Here is a 22,321-nt window from a genome sequence, read left to right as displayed (position 1 = left end):
TAAATGATACTTAACGCTGCTTCACAGACATTACTGAAACGCTTGAGAGAGAAGTCAAGAATAAAACAGTGATGATTCAACAACGTCTGCCACAAGCCCTTTGTCAAATTGCTTCCTAGTCTAATAACCTTTCTTTAACACCCTGCGGAGGAGCGTGAAATTATTTCCTGTTTGTATCTGGATGACTCAAAAATACGAATTATACCTTCATTAAACACAATTTCCTCCGTGTGTTTATGTGCATGTCGGTGAGTTTCGATTAATCTGAGTGTGAGCGTGGTGCATACAGATTGACTGACCAGGTCCAAGCTTGGCGACTGCACACAGCAGGTCGTAGTTGATGCCGGGCGTAGCGTCCTCGCTCTGGCTCCAGCCCACAGGAGGCGAGGCAGGCGGCGAGATCAGAAACTGTTTGGTGGGCTGGGGAGGGGCCAGGTACGACTTGTCGATGTCCTCACCCCCACTCTGGACCTATGGGAGAGGAGAGGGACATTGATAAAGGCTGTAGTGCTCTTAAGAAGAGGTCAGGGAGATTCAAAGCTGTTCAATTTCTCTGTGAAGAATATTTCATGTTCTTGGTTATAATGTGTACATCTGTCTCTCTATACATTTCAAGATTCAAGGTTTCAGGCTTTTATTGTAATTTGTACATAGCTACAGTGTAGTTATGACAATGAACATCTTAGGTCACAGGCTCCAACAACAGTGCAACACAATAAATAAAAACAATACCTATCTCTGTGCCTTCACAACTCCATACCATTCATCTGTTTGCACTTCACATATTTATCTAGTATTACAATAGTTATGATTTTATTTCACTGTACAGCATTTCATTTCACACCTGTATATATTTCACTTACCCTGCATTACTTGCACATTTATCTTGCAACATTCTCATGCACTATTTGTAATGTTCTTGTATTGTTTTATGTCTTATAGATAGCCTGGGACCTAAGATGTTCATTGTTTAACTACACTGTAGCCGTGCATATGACAATAAAGCCTTTGAACTTTGGATAGTGGACACAGCAGCAACCTAAATGTATGCCACACTGCCTGAGGCAACAGAGGATAAATATACATAATAATTCAAATATTTATAATATAGTAATGCAAAGCTCAAATTGGTATAGTTGTCAAAGATCCGGTATTTTGCTCACATAATCCTGAAACTTATGAGCAGGAAAAACCCATTAGTCTGCAGTCACAGCTCCAGTCACTTAGTCTCAATTTGCAGGATCCTTCCCAGGAGAGGGGATTTGGCGTTTTGATAGCACCCAATTGCCATCATTACGATACCAACATGTGGCAACTGTGGGGTAAAATCCTTAATCCTCTTACATCAAAGTACTTAGAGGTGCAGAGGGGGTCATGACTGGTGTTTGACTGTGTAAAAACAGGCAACAATTTGACCATGTTTACCCAGTTATCCACAATTTGATTATTTAAGGCCAAATAACAGCTATGCATTTAGGCTTAATGGTGTTTTTTTAACATAGCCTTGGTGGCTACATTTCAATAGCATTTCTGGACTTGCTAATCATTCAATTTAGTTGACTTTTAACCAAACATGCTGACATTGATTCACCTATAGATTATACAATGTATATGTTTGTAGTTATGAGCCGATATGTAAAACAATTTCATCATAGAACAGAATATATATATATATATATATATGCTATTCTTATGAGTTTGCACTAGAAACACACTTCAATGTATTTATCCTTCTCTCTCGCCCTAAAGGCACAGACACAGAGCACAGAGATCAAGGATTTATGTCGGACACCGTAATCTTCTCTGGTCCCCTCCCCAATCTGATCAATGATGACATGTATAGCCGCATGTCATCATTTCAGCGCTGGTTGTCTTGGTGGTGCCCAGCAAACAATGTGGGCTTCGTAAATAATTGGACAGCCTTCTGGGGAAAACCTGGTCTGATTAAGAGAGACGGCATTCACCCTACTTTGAAAGGTGCAGATCTCATTTCGGCAAACATTTCAGGGCTTTGTGGACTTAATCCATGACAAACTGGAGTTGAGACCAGGAGGCGGAGTCGCAGTCTTACACGCTTCTCCGCGCTCTCTCCTAGGCAGTCATCCATAGGAATCCCGAACCCAATAAAATACCCAATATTAGTGGTGTGTGTGTGTCTGCCCAAGGACAATTTAAGGTAAAACCTAATCGAGGTGTCATACATAATAACCTAATAAAAGTAAATGTAACAACTACTACAGTGCAACAAAACAGGAAGATTAAATGTGGTCTCTTAAACATAAGATCTCTAGCATCTAAAGCAATATTGGTAAATGATTTAATATCAGATTATAATATTGATATATGCTGTCTCACTGAAACTTGGTTGAGACATGAAGAATATGTCAGCATAAATGAGGCCACTCCACCCAGCCATGTCAACACTCATATTGCTCGAGGCACGGGCCGAGGAGGTGGAGTTGCAGCAATCTTTGACTCAAGTTTACTTATCAATACTAAACCAGAATTAAATTATACCTCCTTTGAAAGCCTCGTTTTTAGTCTTACGCATCCGACCTGGAAAACTTTGCAGCCAATCTTATTTGTTACAGTGTATTGTGCACCAGGTCCTTATTCAGAATTCTTATCAGAATTCTCTGAGTTTTTATCAACTTTGGTTCTTAAAACAGACAAAGTAATTATCGTAGGTGACTTTAATATTCATGTTGACGATGATAAAAATAGCCTTACTGTTGCATTTAACTCTATATTAGATTCTGTTGGTTTCTGTCAGAGTGTAAATAAACCAACCCACTGTTATAATCACACTCTCGACCTTGTTCTGACTTATGGTATTGAAATTGAGCAACTATTAGTCGAACCGCATAATCCTGCTTTATCCGACCATTTCTTAGTAACTTTTGAAGTACTATTACGAGACTACAAAGCATCAGTCAAAAGCTCTTGCAGCAGAAACCTATCTGTTAGTGCTATAGCCACATTTAAGGAAGAGATTCCACCAATACTTAACTCGATAGCATGTCTGCATGTAGGGGAGGAAACTTATACAAAATGTACACCACCCCAAATTGATCATGTTGTTGATAGTGCTACAGATACGCTGTGAATAAAATTAGACTCTGTTGCTTCTTTGAAAAAGAAGAAAATAAAACAACATAGATTAGCTCCATGGCATAATGCCGAAACCCGCAAAAATAAAGCAGAGACAACTTGAAAGGATATGGCGTTCCACTAAACTTGAAGAATCTCGTTTAATTTGGCATATTACTCTCAATGAATATAAGAAAGCACTGCGTAAAGCGAGAGCAGCCTACTACTCTTCATTAATAGATGAGAATAAGAATAATGTGTCTATATACGCCGGGATCCGGAGTCATGGATGATCCTGCGGTCCTGTGTCCTGGATCGCGAGCCCTGGATCTTGAGTCGTGGCTGTGGTCCTGGATCATCGGTCCTGGATGGATATCCTCATGGATTCATCTTCCTATTATACACACATGCATTTCCAAACATTTGGACTACCTATGTTGCAAATGTATTATCTTTTCAATTCACACACGGCATCTATTGCACGTCTGTCCGTCCTGGGAGAGGGATCCCTCCTCTGTTGCTCTCCCTGAGGTTTCTCCCATGTTCCCTTTAAACTGTGGGTTTTCTTCGGAAGTGTTTCCTTGTACGATGTGAGGGTCTAAGGACAGAGGGTGTCGTATTGTCATACTGATATTCTGTACACACTGTGAAGACCACTGAGACAAATGTAACATTTGTGATATTGGGCTATATAAATAAACATTGATTGATTGATTATGTCTATGTGTTCAGTCATGTGACTGATGAGGTTTGACAGGGGGCTTGGTAGGTTGACGAAGCATTCAATTATGGTTCAGAGAAGAAAACAAAAAAAAGGGAGGAAGTGAACTGACTTGAAAGCAAGTCACCCTCCTTCCCTGAGTTCTTTGTCCTTGTTGTGTGTGTGTGTGTGTGTGTGTGTGTGTGTGTGTGTGTGTGTGTGTGTGTGTGTGTGTGTGTGTGTGTGTGTGTGTGTGTGTGTGTGTGTGTGTGTGTGTAGAGGTTTCTCAATACTTAAATGTCCCCTCCTCGACTCCTCGGTCCTCCGGTAGTGACCCAGAAATGAATTTCAGCGCGCCATTTTGAAGGACATTTAATTTCTCTAAATGCACACCGAGGACCGAGGATCGAGCGTCGAGGAGGCTCTCTGGAGGAGCTCTAACCGAGGATACACTGATGGGTCCTCCACGGCTCATCCGCGGATGCATTTCCGGGAACGGTGGAGGCGTGACGCACGGCCGGACTTATCTCAGCCAATGACAGCTCTGCATGCATCCCCCGATATTATTTTAGAAACTGCTCTCATCGCGTTGCGATGTTTCCAGAGAGAACAGCTGTGAGGTCCGTGCAGAAAGCAGAGCAGTGTGTAGAATGTATATCACTCAGTATAACAGGCCTACTCTCTTTATTTGCTTTAGTTTAGTAGATATCTACAAACAAAGAGTCCATATTTTTCTAAGACCATTTAGTGCTTCACATAATAAAATACACAACGGCTGTAGCCTGATTATGCTTTAGGAGCTGTAGGTGTGTGTGGTACAGTGTGTAGGTGTGTGTGTTGTACAGTGTGTAGGTGCGTGTTGTACAGTGTGTAGGTGTGTGTGTGGTACAGTGTGTAGGTGTGTGTGTGGTACAGTGTGTAGGTGTGTGTGTGTGTGTGTGTGTGTGTGTGTGTGTGTGTGTGTGTGTGTGTGTGTGTGTGTGTGTGTGTGTGTGTGTGTGTGTGTGTGTGTAAGAATTGAGAAACCTCTTAACTGGCACTCACTTGGGCAAAGTAAAGTTTGAGCTTCTGGCCGTTGAACTCGGACTCGTGCAGCTCGATGCGAGCGCGGGCAGCGGCCTCGGGGGTGCTGAAGTTAATCCGCACTCTTCGAAAGCTTTTAAACATCTGGAAAGTCGTCTGTTCATCGTAGATCCTAAACAACGCCTCGAACCTCTCCTGCAAAAGACACAAACAGAACAAATCTCATAAGAAATGTATTTAAATATATGTATGTTTAATGATAAAGCAGTTTAAATAATGAGTTATTAGTTTGATTTCAGAATTGGTATTTTTTACGTGTTTATCTAATGAAGAACTGCCTTGTTTCAGCTCTAGCATCACAAATGAGTGTTGCTGGAGATAATGGAGATTGTTGTTGATATCCATCACTAATGATGTCACTAATTCCATATTGTTGGTGGAAGGATGAGTCAAATTTAGAGTGAGCTAAAAGGGTTTGAGGGTTTAAGTTATTCACCGACACCTTTCTCTGAGCATCAGGCGTGACTCCAACTGCTCTGCACCCATTTTGTTTGCTATCGAGTTAATGGGCAAATTATTTCTAACTTCTCCCTTACTGTCCTTCAATCTTCTCGGATACTGTCTGTCTCTCAATCCTCTCCCTTCCTGTCTTTTTATGTAATCCTCTCCTCTCTCCGATCACTTCCCCCTTTTATCCTCATGCACCACACTTGGTCTTTAACTACACCCATATGATATGTTCCCATATCTCCCATGTTTTATTACTCCATCCTCTCCTTGGGCACCATTGGCGTCCGCAGCTGTGAGCTCAATCAAGCGGCTCAGTAGGAGGGCGAAAGGAAAATGAAAGAAGGCTGGCGGGAGCGTTGTTTCGGAGTAATCAGAAGCGTTGTTCGTTGTCTCCTAGCCGACCGTCTCCCAGCACAACAGAAACATGACTATGAAAACAAGCCTTTCTGAGAAAATCAAGATGGACACACATCACTTTCCACTAACTTTTTGCAAAAACACACAACAATCGAGTGGCCATATCATTGCCTTTCTCCTTTAATCTATGCATGTGTCCTGAGAGCCAAATGTGTGCAGTCAGTGGCATCAACATCAATCGGCCCCTATCAAATCAGGCCAGGATTGTGAGCCAATGCTTGTCTCAATATATTTTCAGTGAGAACACCAGATTGAAATACTCCCACAACACTTCTCTTGTTGGGCTGACACAGCAGCTCTCACCAGGATGGAGTGTGCATGTGTGTGTTCAGTGTGTGTGTGTGTGTGTGTGTGTGTCAGCTGGAGGAACACAGGCAGCATGTCAGCCGTGAGATCGGCCTCTGAGCATTACTGACAGCTTACTGATGGCAGGTATCTGTAAACTCAACACACTCAAATGAGTTCTACAGTCTCCTTTGGATAAATCCGTAAAAAACTCCTGCCCAGATACATCTGCTCTTATCTTTCTTGACATGATGTGACTCCAAACAAATCATACTCTATTTCATAACGATAACAATTGTTAAGGCTTAATGAATATTGAAGGTTCAATATGAGCCAAAGTGAAAGCCATGACGTAATCTAATTTCCATAAATGGTTGAGCTGTGCACGACTAGAGGGCGGAAACTAACAATGATTATTTTCATGATTAAGTGATCCAACACTTTTTCTTCTTTAATCAACTTATTGTCTGTTCTATAAAACCTCCCCATAACAGTGAATAATGCTCATAAAAATCCATTCAAGTCATCTTTTAAAAAAGTCATGTGAAACAATAACGTTTATATGAGAAGCTGTAAATAGTTGCTAACTCGACATATCATTTAACACAACATTGCTACATGTTAGTTCAGGACTGGAAAGTTAAATAAAGTTCGGCCTAAATTTAAAAAATAAATAAAATCATTAAAAAGTATGAACCGTAGATTATAGTATTATGAAACACCTGAGGACATACATACATTTCAATTCAAGAAATAGATTTATTTCACTATTGCCGAGGAAATATATCGCCAAAAGATGTAACATTAGCCCTTAGTCCACAGGATCGTATTTAGTATATTTTCAAAGTCTAGCATTATTTCTAAAACATTTTACAATCACTATTTGAGCTACTGCCATTTAGCTTTCCCTAATAACTGTCTTTTTCATAACAGCTGAGTACTTTTAAGTGATCGTTATCATAGGAATATGCTCTTAAATACAGGTTGTCTTCTGCTCTGTGTCGAAGAACACGTCATCGCCCTGTCGGACACACGCAGAGCTGCTGATGACAGAGCAAGCTGTGAAACACAGTTGGTGCAGTGTGATGCACACTGTGGTAAAACAATTAGCATTTAAACAAATAAGAAGATTAACGCTACTTCTCATAATCCTCCCTCCTTCCATTTTGTTTTATTTCCAGTTCTTCTCTCCATGTAAGTGCACCTGATCTTTTCTTGCTAAGTGCCTCGGGGCGGCGGGCTAAACTTCAGAGCTACCCCGTGTCTCTGTGGTACATTTTTTAGTCTCATTTCTACTTAACCATTCCAAATAAGCGCAGAAGAGAGGACAAGTCAGGAATGTGTGAATGTCTCGACTCCTTTTATGCGTTTCGAGGAGAATTACCAAATACTTTAGCACGCTACAATCCAAAAAAAGCCAGAGGAGAGGGAAGAGTGTGACTCACCACGATACAGGGAAAGCCAAGTGTTAAGAGTGCTCATTTCAAATGCATTCTCTCACCCCCAAAGTCAAAAGAGCAGTTAACCAAATCACTTTAATTGTATATACACTGCATCCATTACATTGTGTATAAACAGCAGTAGAACCCACACATGTTGTATAAACTGTATTTATGTTGTAATCACTCTTGAGATCCGCCCCTTTATTGAATTGAAATATAACATAATTGAAGCACCCATTAAATATCTTTAGTATGTGTCTATTTTTATCAGGTTTATTAGTGTGTTGAGACCCTGTCGATGACAGAGAACACACCCTGCAGCAAAGCTATTTCTAAATGGGCTTTCAAGAATGTTTTTAAGTGACCCAATAAAACAGTCTTGATTTCCTATTCTGTAAAACAGACACTGTTTATCGGTTTATCGGTTTATGATTTGAATCTGTTTTGCTATTGTCATTGGTTAGTTGTTAACTTTGTCGTTCTTGCTGCTGAGATTGTAGCATAGAGTAGAGTATGTCGATTTCCGATGTTGCCGTTCTCGTCCTGTCTACATGGTTAAACAGTTTTATTTTTCTTCAGATTTTTCATTCTGGCAAATTTCAGAATAACCTACATCAGCAAGCTGTGTCAAAAGCGTCGCTGTGAGTCACACACACTCATTATAGTTTACCTTCGCCATACATTACTGTATGGAGCTTGAACACATCACGCTGTTGATAAATGGATCCTCCTACACAAAAATGAGAACCATTGTGTTTTCATATTTTTAGATCACACTCCGTTCTTGTGACATCCCTAATCCTCAATGCCGATAGGAGGTGCCGACGTGTTTAAAGCGTGTCTTGTTAATGCTTCAGGTAAGTAGCAGACTCTCTCACACTCAATACTAAGATGTGGTTGTAAGTGTGACACCTGGTGGTACATTTCAATGCATCGGTCCGGTCCAGTGTTTAGCTTTATTACAAACCGGTTTGAACCATTTCACAACCCTTTAACCTTAGCGTACAGCCAGTATATCATGGCATTAACCAAAAACATAAATGTCGTAATGAAAAGCAAAAACAATGAGAAAAGCTTTAGAGCTGCATTGAGGGGGGGACTTCGTCACTACAGGTGACACTTTCCACTTTGGAGTATTTTTGAAAATAAATAATGATGAGTGCAGCTTAAAAAATCTGCAGGTTCTCTGCATCGAATCATGAAAATTACAACCTTGTTAAAACTCGGCCTTGTGTAACAAGATTTCCCACTAAGAATCACAAACCAGTATCACTACAATCTAAATCCTACTCAAATGTTAACCAGCTATTGTTTGTTTGAAAACTCCTCTGATTTCGCTGTAATTGTGTTGATAATGACAACAAAGCACTTGTTTGCCCTATCTACAGAGTGCTTTTAAGCTCTTAAGCAAACTGTGAATTTTCCATGAGCCTTTGTCAGCTAATATGACTCCTATGTCATCAAACTCCATGTGTGATAACCGATAAGGTTGTCACACACACACACACACACACACACACACACACACACACACACACACACACACACACACACACACACACACACACACACACACACACACACACACACACACACACACACACACACACACACACACACACACACACACACACACACACACACACACACACACACACACACACACACACACACACACACACACACACACACACACACACACACACACACACACACACACACACACACACACACACACACACACACACACACACACACACACACACACACACACACACACACACACACACACACACACACACACACACACACACACACACACAGGGTACTTCCTTCACTTACATTGATGTTTTTGGCATGAGGAGAGATGGGGGGACGCTCAGAGATCATGTTCCATAATAGCATGTACTGTTTGTTTTTAACCCCCTGACGCTGAAACACCCCCAGCCTGATCGCTGTGTAAGAAGTGAGCGTGCTCATTACTAATGTATGCGGTCTCTATGAGTGGACATCCTGAGGGAATGAGAGGAGGGGGGGACGAGGAAGAGAGGAGGGGAGTTGAGTTACACCGGCTGAAAAGTGGCCGGCTCATCTACCATCACAACGTTCTCTGCGGTGACCCACTCTCTTTGTTCTCTCTGTGCATGAGTGTGTGTGAGAGAGACTTGTGAGTAAGCATGTGTGTGATGTGCACAATGTGTTCAGGATTCTTCACTGTCTTTCCACAATTAGTTAGCTGGTATTTCCGCAGCTATCCAAGCACACAAGAGGGCATGTCCGCATGGAAAAGTAATGTCACAGGTAGCAGCATATTTACCAAAGCACAACTGAAGGACAACTGTCTGCCTGTCAGCAGCAGAGATAGACAGGTTTCAACTGCACACACACACAAACACACACATACACACACATACACACAGCTTGATCCAGCACCTGCTACTTCTGCGTTTGCAGTGACTGAGAGCTGTAGGACGACCAGTGAGAGAGGAGAAGAGAACAGCATGTCCTTGTTTTTGATTCTCAACAAGGCAGATAACATCTACTGAAGAAGCTTGACGAAAATATGATTTGTATCTCATCCAGTAACTAGGTAACAGGAAACAAGAGAAAACTGGATATATTTTGGAGAAGAGATTAGGGCAGAGGGGGGGGGGGGCATTTATAAACCTCACAACCTTCATGGTTCCTTCCTAAAGTTCATGTTTGACCCACAGGTTTGTTTAAATAACAAAATAAATCGGATATGCTTAGGCTGGAGAAAGTCAAGAGGAGGAGGCGTAAAATCTCAGCTCTCAACTCGTCGACAACATGGCATGACTGAAACAGGCTGTTATTGTTGCCGCTGACCGCCTGTTTCTCAATGTAACCTTTACATAACAGTACCTCAACAGGCTGAATTCCATTCCTCTTTCTTTCCTCTTGTCTCGGCTCCCCGGTTGAACAACGGAGTCACCTGGGGGACTGTTTACCACATTTTCAACATTACACCTTCCATCTCACATTCATTTAGCCAATTACTATTGCGACCAATTTCTGACAATGCAAGAACCTAGTAGAACTCCCAAATGTACACCCTAGTGACGACCATTTGGAAACTTGATGCTGCAACAATTAGCAAACTGTGTGTAAACAGCTCTTGCTTTTGTTTCAAGAGGCCCCGGGAGATGGAAACATCTAGAGATTTTAAATGAAAATGGTAAATATTTTTTCTTTTAGCATCAGTTGGGAAATTCACTTCGGGCAATGTGCTAAAGTTTTCTACAGATTTCATCAAAAAGTACAAATTAGATTATATTTTTACCTGGATTTCAAGGAAAATTGGGAGAACACGCAAATGAGAAACTGTCAATGTGCCATAAAAAAAAGAAAGAGGTAAACTACAGTGTCTGAACTGTATGAACAAATTTAACACATTTGTATATGTTTAATGAGCCATGACTAGACTGTTTATATATTAAGAGAGGTTAAATCATGAACTTTTGAGTGCCAACAAACCCTCATGTTACTGTTGTGGCCACATGTCCTCAGGGGGGGGGGAAAGGTCCAGAAAGCGACCCAGCAATAAAATGTGGAGCCGCTCCGGCGCTGGCTGCAGGGCCATCTTTCAGCTGATTGCCTCTTGGGTAATGAGGCAGATATGTCCCTGACAGTAATGGAAAGGCTGTCATAGCGGTGGTAACAGGACATGACTGCGAGCATGACTCTCGTTCAGCGGCACACAGACGCAGCAAACGCAGAACCAACTAGTGGTCTTGACTCAAAATCAAACAAACAAAAGATCAGTCGGCTTAGTGATGAGTCGCAGGTTTATGGGTCGATGTCAACAGGGTCACATCTGGGGCCAAGTCAGGCACCAGAACAATAATCAGCTGATTGACAGAACAGTGAGTAAGCACCCACCAGGGTAAAGGAGATGAGATAAAGCACAGGATGTTAAAAGTATTTACAGCAAATCTGCTTCACTCCTTGAAATTAATCAGTCAAGTGGCGGAATTGGGTCTGTGACTCAAAGGTCACCTATTATGCAAAATCCACTTTTTCCTGTCTTTTATACATCAACATGTGTCCCCTCTGTGTAAAGAGATTCTGAAAGTTTCAGGAAAAAAGATTAGCTCACTTTTTGTCCTGATCCATTTATATAAAAACCTGTCTGAAAATTAGTTGATCAGATTTTGGCCACTTTATGATGTCATAACGATTTTTTGGCTTGTGCAACCATTACGGCCCCTACACACGGCGGCGTGCGTTGCCGCTTGGCGGTGGGCGTGTCTTGAGCTTGGGGAGTTTACGCGAGTTACTGGATGAGAACGCGACCAACAACCAATCACATGAATCTCTCCTGTCAATTGCATAAAAGGTTTTACATGTCACACTTTATATGATGAACATTTAAGACATTAATGCCTATGGTGCTATATTACGCAACATTCCATGCTGGCTAAATACTATTCAAATGAAGTACACTGGATATAAAATCCCCAAACAGGCGAAAACCTACCAGTTTCACCCACTGTCTCTGCCACCTCCCTCCATGCCTGGCTCCTCCGGTTTGTATCCCGGTAGGTGAAGAGAGACTGGTCATAAAGCACCGGGTGATTCCCTACCGCTACGATTATTTTCTCCTCCATTTTTTGGCATATGAGGAAATTAACTGCGGTCTGGCTCTCCCAGCATACACGCGGTTTGATTAGGCGCATTCACACCGCAGTACTTTTCCCACAAAGGTTCATGAGAACTTAGTTCATGAGAACTCTTTTGTCGCGTTCACACCAAAAAGAGCCGGTACTAAAATTAGTTAATGAGAATCTTTTTACCCCCACGAAAGTCCCTGCTAGAGAGCAGAGACTTTCGTGCGGCTCTCTTGTGAGAAAAGAGCTATATTTCTGATTGGCTGGGCGGATTGCAAACCACGCCCCGTAAAACTCCCAAAAAGTTTTGTGAAGCCGCCATTTTATTATCCTCGCATTAGCATTATTAGCATTAGCCCAGCGCAGAAACGCAGAGAGACTAACTTATGGCAACACAAAATAAAACATGGGAGCGGTGGAGATGAGGAGGTGTCGGCGTTTTGGCGATTTACTCGGAAGGCTTCAGTAGAAGCTGCTGGGAGTCCCAGCCTTCCCCAACTCCGGGGACTTCCGGCCGGGGACTTTGGGCGCAGTATACGCCGTGAAGTGGTTTGCGGCCTGCCAGTAAACCCAAAGCAGAAGAAGAAGAAGTGACGTCAGCGGCTTCATTTGCCTAATCCACCGCGAGTTCATGAGAACTAAAGAGTTCTCATGAACTAAAGAGTTCTCATGAACTAAGTTCTCATGAACCTTTGTGGGAAAAGTACTGCGGTGTGAATGCGCCTATTGGCTAGCGCTTGTACTGGCAGATTTGCATAAATGGGATTTGATTGGTTGACGCCTCCGTCGAGGCGTCAAAAGTAGAACATTGCTCTACTTTTGCAGCGAGCACCGCGAAAAAAGCTACGCTTTGCTCCCACAATGCAGTTTGGCGAATCGTGACGTCACTAGGGCTGAACGATTAATCGATTTTAAATCGAAATCGCGATTCGAGATGATGCGATTATCAAATCGCAAAGCCTGCGATTTTTTTAACATTTAAAAAAAAACTTAAAAAAAACAAAAACTTTTTTCTTATGTGTCAGTCATCCACACCAATCAGAAGTGCTGTGCTCCACATGTACCAACCATTGTTAACCAATCAGAAGTGGCCCAAGGTAACTAAGTATACCCCAACAACAACACTTCACGTGAAACGCCCACGTGTGAAGACGTTTCTAACACTCTAAAATGGCTGCAGCTGCGCCAGAAGAAACGTTCGATAATTTAGTCCCGAAAAAAGCAGCACTTCAGTGGTCTGGACATATTTCGGGTTTAGGACCACAGATGTGGGACAAAAGCAGGTTTTTTGCACGACATGTCAGGGAAAAGTCGCTACATCCCGAGGCAACACAACAAACCTTTATCAGCACTCGAAAAGGCACCACAGGCAGGTATATGACGAGTGCACAGCCAGAAACGCAGTGTTTCGTCCCGTAGCCCAGTCTAGCTACTGTTTCAGAGTCATTTGCGGCTGTTACGCCGTATGAAAAGGGCTCACGAAGGCACCGTGAGATAACTAATTCGATAACGCACTACCTCGCTAAAGACATGGTTTCTATTAACACTGTGAGCAACGAAGGGTTTAAAAAACTCATCCGAACGCTGGATAAAAGATATGCTATTCCCTCCCGCACGTACTTTAGTCAAGTGGCCATCCCAGAAATGTACACTCAATGTAGGAATAAACTTGAGACAGAGCTGAAAAATGTCGAGTACTATGCGACAACAACCGATCTGTGGTCGAGCAGAACGACCGAGCCGTATCTCAGTCTCACCGTGCACTTCATAAATGACGACTTTGAGTTGAAGAGTCATTGCCTGCAAACGGTATACTTTCCTGCTGACCACACGGGAGAGAATATTGCGCATGGACTAAGAGAGTCCTTGTCCAACTGGGGTCTGAAGGAAGAGGATCAGACGTGCATCACCACTGATAACGGATCCAATGTTGTAAAAGCTGTGGAACTGAATCACTGGACAAGGCTTCAGTGCTTTGGACACAGGCTGCATCTTGCTATTGGTAAGTGTGTCTCCCTCTCTCACCCCTATAATTATTGTTATTACATTTTCTATTTGAAAAATGCAATACTGTACCTTACTCAAATAATGTTTTGATTGAACCAATCCATTATTTCATAAAGTCTTGCACCTTAAAATGTGCTGATATATTTTATCGTAAAACTTTAGAAATAGTTTTTCGTGTTGGGAGCAAAAGCCTGTTTGTATTCTAAATACGTTTAAATTAATAGAAGGACATTATAATTTAAGAGGGTTATGTATTTGTAAAGCAAGAATACATGTTAATTCTTGTTGTGTTTCAGTTTTGGGAGTAACAATATGGAATCATCTTAGTGATGATTTGAAATTGTGTAATTCTCTGTTCAAATTTAGAAATGTCTCAGAGTAAAATAATGCAGCATTATAATTTAGCATGAATGCTTGGTTTGTCTTTTTTTTCTTTCTTTGAGATTTTCTGGGTTTTGTTTTAGATTGTATTGTACAGTAAAGGATAGGCAAAAAATAAGCCTTGGCTTCAGCATATTCCTTTTTTCGGTCTTAAAATAGTTTTATTGTGTGAAATGGTTTTTGATATGTTAGATTTTTTTCTTACTGTATTTTCACACACATTTGTATGAGTATGACCGAAAATTATCCAAACCATTCATTTATTAATTAATTCATGATTTTATTTTTCAGAAAATGCTCTGAAAGAGAAGACCGTGAAAGACCGTATAAATCGGGCAACAGGACTTTGTAAGTCTTTGGTTTGCCATTTCTCACACAGTTGGAAAAAGAAGGCCGCACTGAGTGAGGCCCAGCGAGAGTTGCATCTGCCGGAGCACTCATTGATCACAGAGTGTCCAACAAGATGGGGCTCAAGGCAGAAAATGGTCGGGAGGGTGTTGGAGCAGAGAAAGGCCTCGTCTCAGGTTCTCTCTGAAGACAGGAAGACGCGTCACCTGGTCCCCAGTTGGCAGGACATAGAAGTCCTTGAATCCATCAACAATGCCCTGCGTCCTCTCTAGGAGTTCACAGATGCCCTCTCTGGTGAAGCTTATGTAAGCGTATCGTACCTGAAGCCAGTCCTGCATCTCCTGAAAACATCAACTCTGGCTGCAAAGGACGAGGACACGGCCCTTACCAAGAAAATAAAGTTACTGGTCCTTGGCTACATGGAGAATAAATACAGCGACCCAGCCACACAGGTAGGGATGGGAATTGATAAGGTTTCAAGTGTTTTATTGTCTCTGAGATCATTGTTTTGCTATTAGAAAAACATGCCTGCATTGATGAAAGGAATTGATAAGCTTGGAGGCATACAATTTAGATTCTTTGAGTTAACTATTCTCTAATAATTCTACACACAGGAGCTTCTGGACATCACTTCGTTTATTGATCCAAGATTCAAGACAGACTACATGAGCGCAGAGAAAGTCCCAGACATCAAAGCAAGAGTGAAGATCGAAATGGAACAGGTGGCACGAAAGGTAACTTGTATTTATGTGCAGTTTAGTGAACACAAGATTCCACATGCAATGATATTGTATTTTGATTGAATTGATTGGCAATTTTTTTAATGTTTACATAAAATGCCCAATTGCTCAGAATGACATTGATGCAAAACTTAACAGTTCTCATCTCTGCGCTCATCTGTGTTTTGCAGGAGAAGAGGGCTCAAGCCAGCACCACAGACGCCGTGCTTCCGAGTGCAGGAGAGGCAGAGCCATCCACTTCGAAGAAGGCAAAGCGGACATTGGGCAGCTTCTTTAAGAGCAGCACTACTGTGCCCCCTGGCCCTGCTTCAACCGCTGTGCAGTTGGAGGGTGCCATAGAAGCTGAGGTGAACACCTACCTAATGACTCCCACCATCGATGGAGAGGCAGATCCCCTGGCCTGGTGGAAGGTACACCGTGTTAACTTTCCCATGCTGAGCAAGCTGGTTAGCAAATTCTTGTGTATCCCAGCAACGAGTTCCCCATCAGAAAGAGTGTTCAGTGCTGGAGGCAACGTGGTCACATGTCAGCGTTCATGTCTGAAACCAGCAAAGGTTGACATGCTGGTTTTCTTGACAAAAAATCTGTAAAAATTAGTTTTGAGAAGTAGAGATATCAGGGAATCACAATTTTATTTGTTCTGCACTTTATTCTATTTCAATTTTAATTACATTTGTATTATCACTTACATTCATTGCAGTATGTGCAATATTCAGATGCTGCTCCTGAGCCATACTTGAATAACTTTGTTTGCAGAAAGGTCCTATTTTATTTTCCTATTGAAATTGTTCAATTTGTGTGAATTTAAAGTTGTGTCTAAGACTTGTTGAAAGAAACAAAATGGCAGCTGTTGAAAAAAAAAACATAAATAAATATGTTGTTCCAAATACATTTGTTATTCCATATCTTTTAAGTTCACATCCTTTCATTAGAATTAGAGCAGATAATAGTTTGATTGTATCATGTGGTAATGCTCTCTGAAACAGCCCATGATAGAAGGTGATAGACAGATTGATCCAATCACCTGCCAAGTATTTTTGACAGTGCCTGCCCTTTCCAAATGGCTTCCAATGGAGCTTTCCTAGATGGTTTCTGAGTCAGGTTAGTAATGCTCCATCACATGTTTCCATCACAGGGTGAATCTTAAACTGAAGCTTGACTTTAAAGCGACCCAACGGAAGTTTCATGTAACTTTAGTTTTTTCACTCGTAGCTCTGGCTGCGGGGTGCTAGAGACGGGAGCACGTTGATACGACCTTCCTAGCCGGAGTTATGGCCGCATTTTACAATAAACTTCCGTTGGGTCGCTTAAAAACAAATATCGCAATTCGAATCGCAATCGCAATTTTTTTCAGAAAAATCGCAATTAGATTTTTTCACAAAATCGTGCAGCCCTAGACGTCACCCCATTCAAAGTGAATGGGCAGAAGCGTTGAAGCGGCAACGCACACCGCCGTGTGTAGGGGCCGTTAGCCAATAACCAACCAAGGTAACCCCCCCCACCTTATCACCTGAATCTCCTCCTAGAGCACCATTGTGTTCTTTTTAACCAAATATCTCTCAGAGGGGCGTGGGGAGTGGCTCCTTATTTTCATCTAAAGTAACAGACAGAGAATCAGCACTTTTGAAACAGGGCTGAAACATAGGGGATTATGGGATGCTGCAATGATCTGTTTAGTATTTTGAGCCAAACACTTCAGAGACATGTTTTGTATATATCTGAGACCTATAAATGATGAAAAACAGTATAATAGGGGACCTTTAAGTGTGTCTACTCCTCAATGAGTAGGGATCACTTACGATGAGCAGAGCTTCAGGTCCATCCTGTTCTGTTTGCACGACAAACACAATGATAAACATGCGCTGAATGAAATACCAGATTCTGTATTCTCTGAAATTCTCAAACGGTGATGTTCGGAAAAAGCTCCAGCAAGCTGTCAACTTTCATTGTCGTCGCTGTCAACTCATTGTGCGGTTTATAGTTAAATAGGGCTTGCATATTCAGTTGTTTGTGCTCTGTCACTGGTAAGAGTGAACAATTAACATCGGTTGGAACACACCGACCTGTCACTTCATTCCTGTGATAAAATCAGATGTGCCTGGAAATACACTGAAGAAGACACACAAAGAAGCGAAAAAAGGATCTTAATTAACATTTAAAAAATGCATTGTGGCACGACATTGAACAACTAAATGAGCAGAGCTAGAGAAAAGCATGTGCAAAATACAGAATGTTGCACTACATTTAGTAGAGAGATGAACCGATAGTTGACTAATCGATGAGTAGAAAATGTCATTGATACATAAAGCTTTTAATAAGAAAAAAACAAAAAGTTTAGCTAATAATTGCAAATACTTCAAAAGTTTACTTCAAAAGTGTTTTGTGATTTTACTGCATACATTTGGGTTTTTGTACTGTGTGATGAAAACAAGAAGTTAAAGGTCCCATGTCATGGCCATTCTACTGATCATAATTCCATTGTTGAGGTCTACTAGAATAGATTTATACTGTGCAATTTTCCAAACTCACATTGGTTTCTCATTCAGCATCTCTGTATAGTATGTGTATTCACTCTCTTGTTGGAGCTCCTGCCCTCCCCCCCCCCCCCCTCCCTGTGAGCCCACTGTGCTCTGATTGGTCAGCTCGCCCACTCTGTTCTGATGAGTCCACCACCGTTACAGCAGAACATCAGTGTTCATGTGTTACAATGGCATTTGTTAGCAACCAGAAAATGACACCAGTAAGGACAAACAGATGAGAATGCTGCGTGGGGTCTGGGTGCCGTGTTGGCGAGACGTTGCGCGGCTCGCTGGTGCGAGGAGCGGACAGTGTGAGCTGGGTTCATTTCCTGCTTGCTGCGTGGGGTCTGCAGCACCCCCATTTGTGAGGCTCCACTAGCACACGCACCCCCCCAAACATGCATACAAACCTTCATAACACACAAGGGGACGGGTAATAACCGGAAAAGCATGACATGGGACCTTTAAAAGACTTAAACTCTAGGAAATGGCATCTCAACAGTGTTTTGGCATTTCGTAGACCAAACTCACTAATTGAGGAGAGGATTAACAGATTCATCAGTAATGCTATTGGTTGCATTCCTAATTTGGGTTCTACAGTGCAAGCAAGGTCTGTGTAGAAATCCGCAGCCACAACATTTAAATTCACTGACCGAGTCTATGCTCTATTTGTATCCTTTTTTTTCATTTGGGCTAGTACAGTATTTAAATTACATTTCCTCTCAGACAGCTACATCCAAGACTGTAATCCACAAACTAGTCCAATTCTATGTTGTATTACACCATTTGGCATTTAGGATCAAAATGAAAAGATTAACCACGCCTAATTGGGAAAAGGAGAGTTATCTGTGTTTTTTTCTTTCTTTGTTTATCTCTCTTCTTTCTTTGCAACATGTGACCCTTTAGTACAGTCTGAACCGCATGCTCGAATGGGATTTGGGTGAAAATCAACAAACTAGGCCAATGTGTCTCAGGTTGAGTCCGGGATAGTGTTACACTAAAAATAGATGATGTTGATATAATTAAGAAATTCATTTCTTAAATGTGCGGACCATCATTTTTAATTACCATCCTCCCTAAAGGGCCAAACTAGAACCAGTCTAATGAGGTTGAACACGTGAGGCAGATTGAAGAGATAACAGATGCAGCTGGATAATAAACCTCATTCCTTCATGCATGTCTGGTCCAGCATTCTTTTGCTTATCACATTGCTTATTTTTTTTCCATCACTGTTCCTTAAAACAGGGCCAACTTTCCATTGCAATAATGTCTGTGTGCAGTTACAACCTGCACTTGTGACATGAAAATGTATTAGGTTAAACACACAGCAGACCTTTTGGCTGCCAAGCTTTACTACGACCACTGTGGAATGGAAAACAAATTCTCTCAATATTGAGATGTTTCCATTACGTTTTACAGGTTTCAATCCTATTCTCTAATGTAGTACGAAACACAACTCAATGAACTTTTACTGAGGGTCTACTATGTTTCAGTTAAATGTTCTGTAACAGTTTCATGACACACTGACTAGCATCTATAATCTACGACTCAAACACTCCCTTTTCTGAAGCATTGTATGTAGGTTCTCTCATAGATGGTTATAATTGTTTATTTAGCTTTCCTGCAATAATTGTACTGCTACTGTAACTATGTTAGTCATAATGCTAGCTTTTTAGGCTAATGTGTTGTTTATTTTAGTGTTGGTACCAGTGATTACTGGAAGATTTTGGTGTGGTTTGTTGGTTACCAAGTCTTTTTGTCAGCAAGATGACAGAAAAATGACTGGCCTGATTCTCCTACATTTTTGTGGAAGGGTTAAACATTGGATAAGCATGAACCCGTTTCATTTCGGAGAGGATCCAGATAGAATTATTATATTTTATTTATGGAAACATGATCGACTCGGGTCTGCTTTCTTCGAGTACCCTACCCAAGTGTATTTGGAATATTGCATATGTAGCTCTTGCTCTACAGACACGATGATAACAAATTAAAGAAACTAATGTTGTATTTTAAAAGTCGTTTTGACAATAGAAATAACCAATTGGCCACAAACTGAATACTATCTGCTTATGTACTTAATGTGCCTGACATTTCATTGCATCAGAAGACCACCAGAGTTATTAAAGAGTCTGGAGCAACTTGAGTATTTAGCTCTCCTAATCTGCAATATAAATATGCTTTTGGCAAGTATACACATGTCTGCTCCGTGATGTTAAACCATTGTTTTCTCTTCAGTTAACATGGCGGTATGTGGCGAGTGGTTTAGCACAATGAAGGACTGTAACCTACACTGAGTTTGCGGACGATGTAGGATGAGGTAATGTGAATCAGTGGATAAACTCTGGGGTTGTTGTGTGTGTGTGTGGTGACCCAACGCTCAGGACACACAGGCTATGGTCAAAGCAGCTAATAATATTAGCATAGCAGCAAATCCTCACAATTACAGACCAACAAAAACAACTCATGATGAATAGCCTTGTGTGTATTGTGAGAGCGTAAGCACCAGGGAGGCATGTGAAAGGGGCAAGTGTTATTACGCTGGGATCAATAGCTCGGGCGGGGAGCTGTATCGACGGGCACGACGCCGCGGCGCTACACTGCCGCTCCCTCCGGGACAGCCTGTCCACGGCAGGGAGATTGAAATCAGTTTACATCATGAGGGGACGCATTAATCCTATTACCACCAATCTGGTCGTTATGGTTTTTATAAGGCAGGAGCTTTTCCTCGTCAGCAGCACTCAGGTCTCGGTTAAACACACAAACACATTTTCAAACACTTAACATGCAAGTACGTCCACACAGTCTCCTACGCAGAATCACACTTTAGAAGCGATAGTTATCCAAAGAGCCACACAACATTAACTTAGAGAGATGCTGCAGCTCTCACCTTCATCTCTCCATCACCACTGTCTCATCCTACTGCTCTGTTGCATTTTCCCTTCTTTCTGTATCTGTCTGCTGGCGGCAGTGATGATCAAACATGACTGGATCAAAGCTAGGAGCATTGTTGCACATCTGACAGTGTGATGCATGTTTATATTCCAGTCTCGAGACGTATTGGAACTGATGGAAGTAAAAAAGTACAATTCTGTACAATATTCTACTTTTTACTGCACAATATTTTTGTAACAGCTTTGGTTTCTTTGAATGAAACAATAAATAAATCAACAAAAAGGCATTGAGGTTTTGCTGACGAACAATCCATCAACAACCGAGAAAGTTATCACTTTTTAGAAGGTGAAAACAGCCATTTCTGCTTGATAAAATACTTAAATAAATTATTAATCAATCATAAAGTTGATATCGTTTTTTTTTTATTTAATCAGTGCTTTAGAAAACATGAATACATTTGCCTTTAGAGTGCAGTATGCTGCAGGCACAAATTAATGGACTGCAGCAAACTGTATTCTTAAGATAATTGGTTTAGCGTTGCTATTTTAAGACCTTGTATTACCACGGCTGTTTGTGTTGGAGTGGAAATTGTATTGGAAATTCTGAGAGGAAAATTATGTTTGACCTGTAATTACGATAACAAAGGCCAATCATAGCATGACGCAGTTTCCCCAACCTTTTTTCTCGGTAGGTAAATTGTTGGCCTCTACATTCCAATGCGGGGCTTTATGTTCGTGTCTAATTTTGTCACTTCATAGTTGTGTCTTCTCGGACACATGGTAACCAGACACCCCCACCCAGGAGACTGTCCTTTGTTCTACGTCACCCTAACGGACGCAGCGCTAACCTTTAGCTGACACCTGAGCCCCGGCCCTTCTCTAAGGTTTCAGGCCAATGTGAGCTGCCCCTCTCCCCCCGCCCAGAGCCTCGGACTGGGGGAGCAGCACACCTGAGCCCACAGCTCTGGCCGGGGAGCGCTCAACCTTGCAAAGAATTAGATCTGGTTTCCCACCGGCACAGAACACGATACCGCGAGCGTCTGTCCTGCCTCTGCTCCTCTCTCTGCCTCCTGCCTTCACGTCAACATCTCAGAGTGCATCACTACAGTGTTTTGAAATGCCGGGTAGGATCATATTAAAATTAAGACCTAATTTATGTTTGATGAGTGGGGAGAGAGAGGTCTGTCGGTGTCCTTTCTCTAAATTATAAAACACTACAGAGTCATTTGGTTACTTACTACAGTAAATGGCCAACGATTTATAATAGCCGATCAAGTTAGTCAATTGAGACAGCTGATACCCGTCAAGACTTGCCTTTGAATCTACATAAACTAGAT

At 41.7% G+C, this 22,321-nt stretch overlaps 1 protein-coding gene across 2 annotated transcripts in view; it reads right to left on the bottom strand.

Annotated features, from left to right (window-relative positions):
• The window catches only part of rcan3 (regulator of calcineurin 3), a 58,663-nt gene that overhangs the window by 6,945 nt on the left and 29,397 nt on the right, over positions 1–22,321 (bottom strand). For both annotated transcript variants that reach the window (XM_034112039.2, XM_034112040.2), the window contains 2 exons: positions 4,835–5,008; positions 300–471 (listed from right to left, as the gene is read on the bottom strand). In XM_034112039.2, the coding sequence (XP_033967930.1) occupies positions 300–471; positions 4,835–5,008 (346 nt within the window). The remainder of the gene's footprint in view (positions 1–299; positions 472–4,834; positions 5,009–22,321) is intronic.

Source organism: Pseudochaenichthys georgianus, chromosome 22 (genome assembly GCF_902827115.2).
Source record: "Pseudochaenichthys georgianus chromosome 22, fPseGeo1.2, whole genome shotgun sequence".
NCBI lineage: Eukaryota > Metazoa > Chordata > Actinopteri > Perciformes > Channichthyidae > Pseudochaenichthys > Pseudochaenichthys georgianus.
The sequence above is the reverse complement of the archived record's forward strand: the minus strand, read 5'-3'. Positions and strand labels throughout refer to the sequence as shown.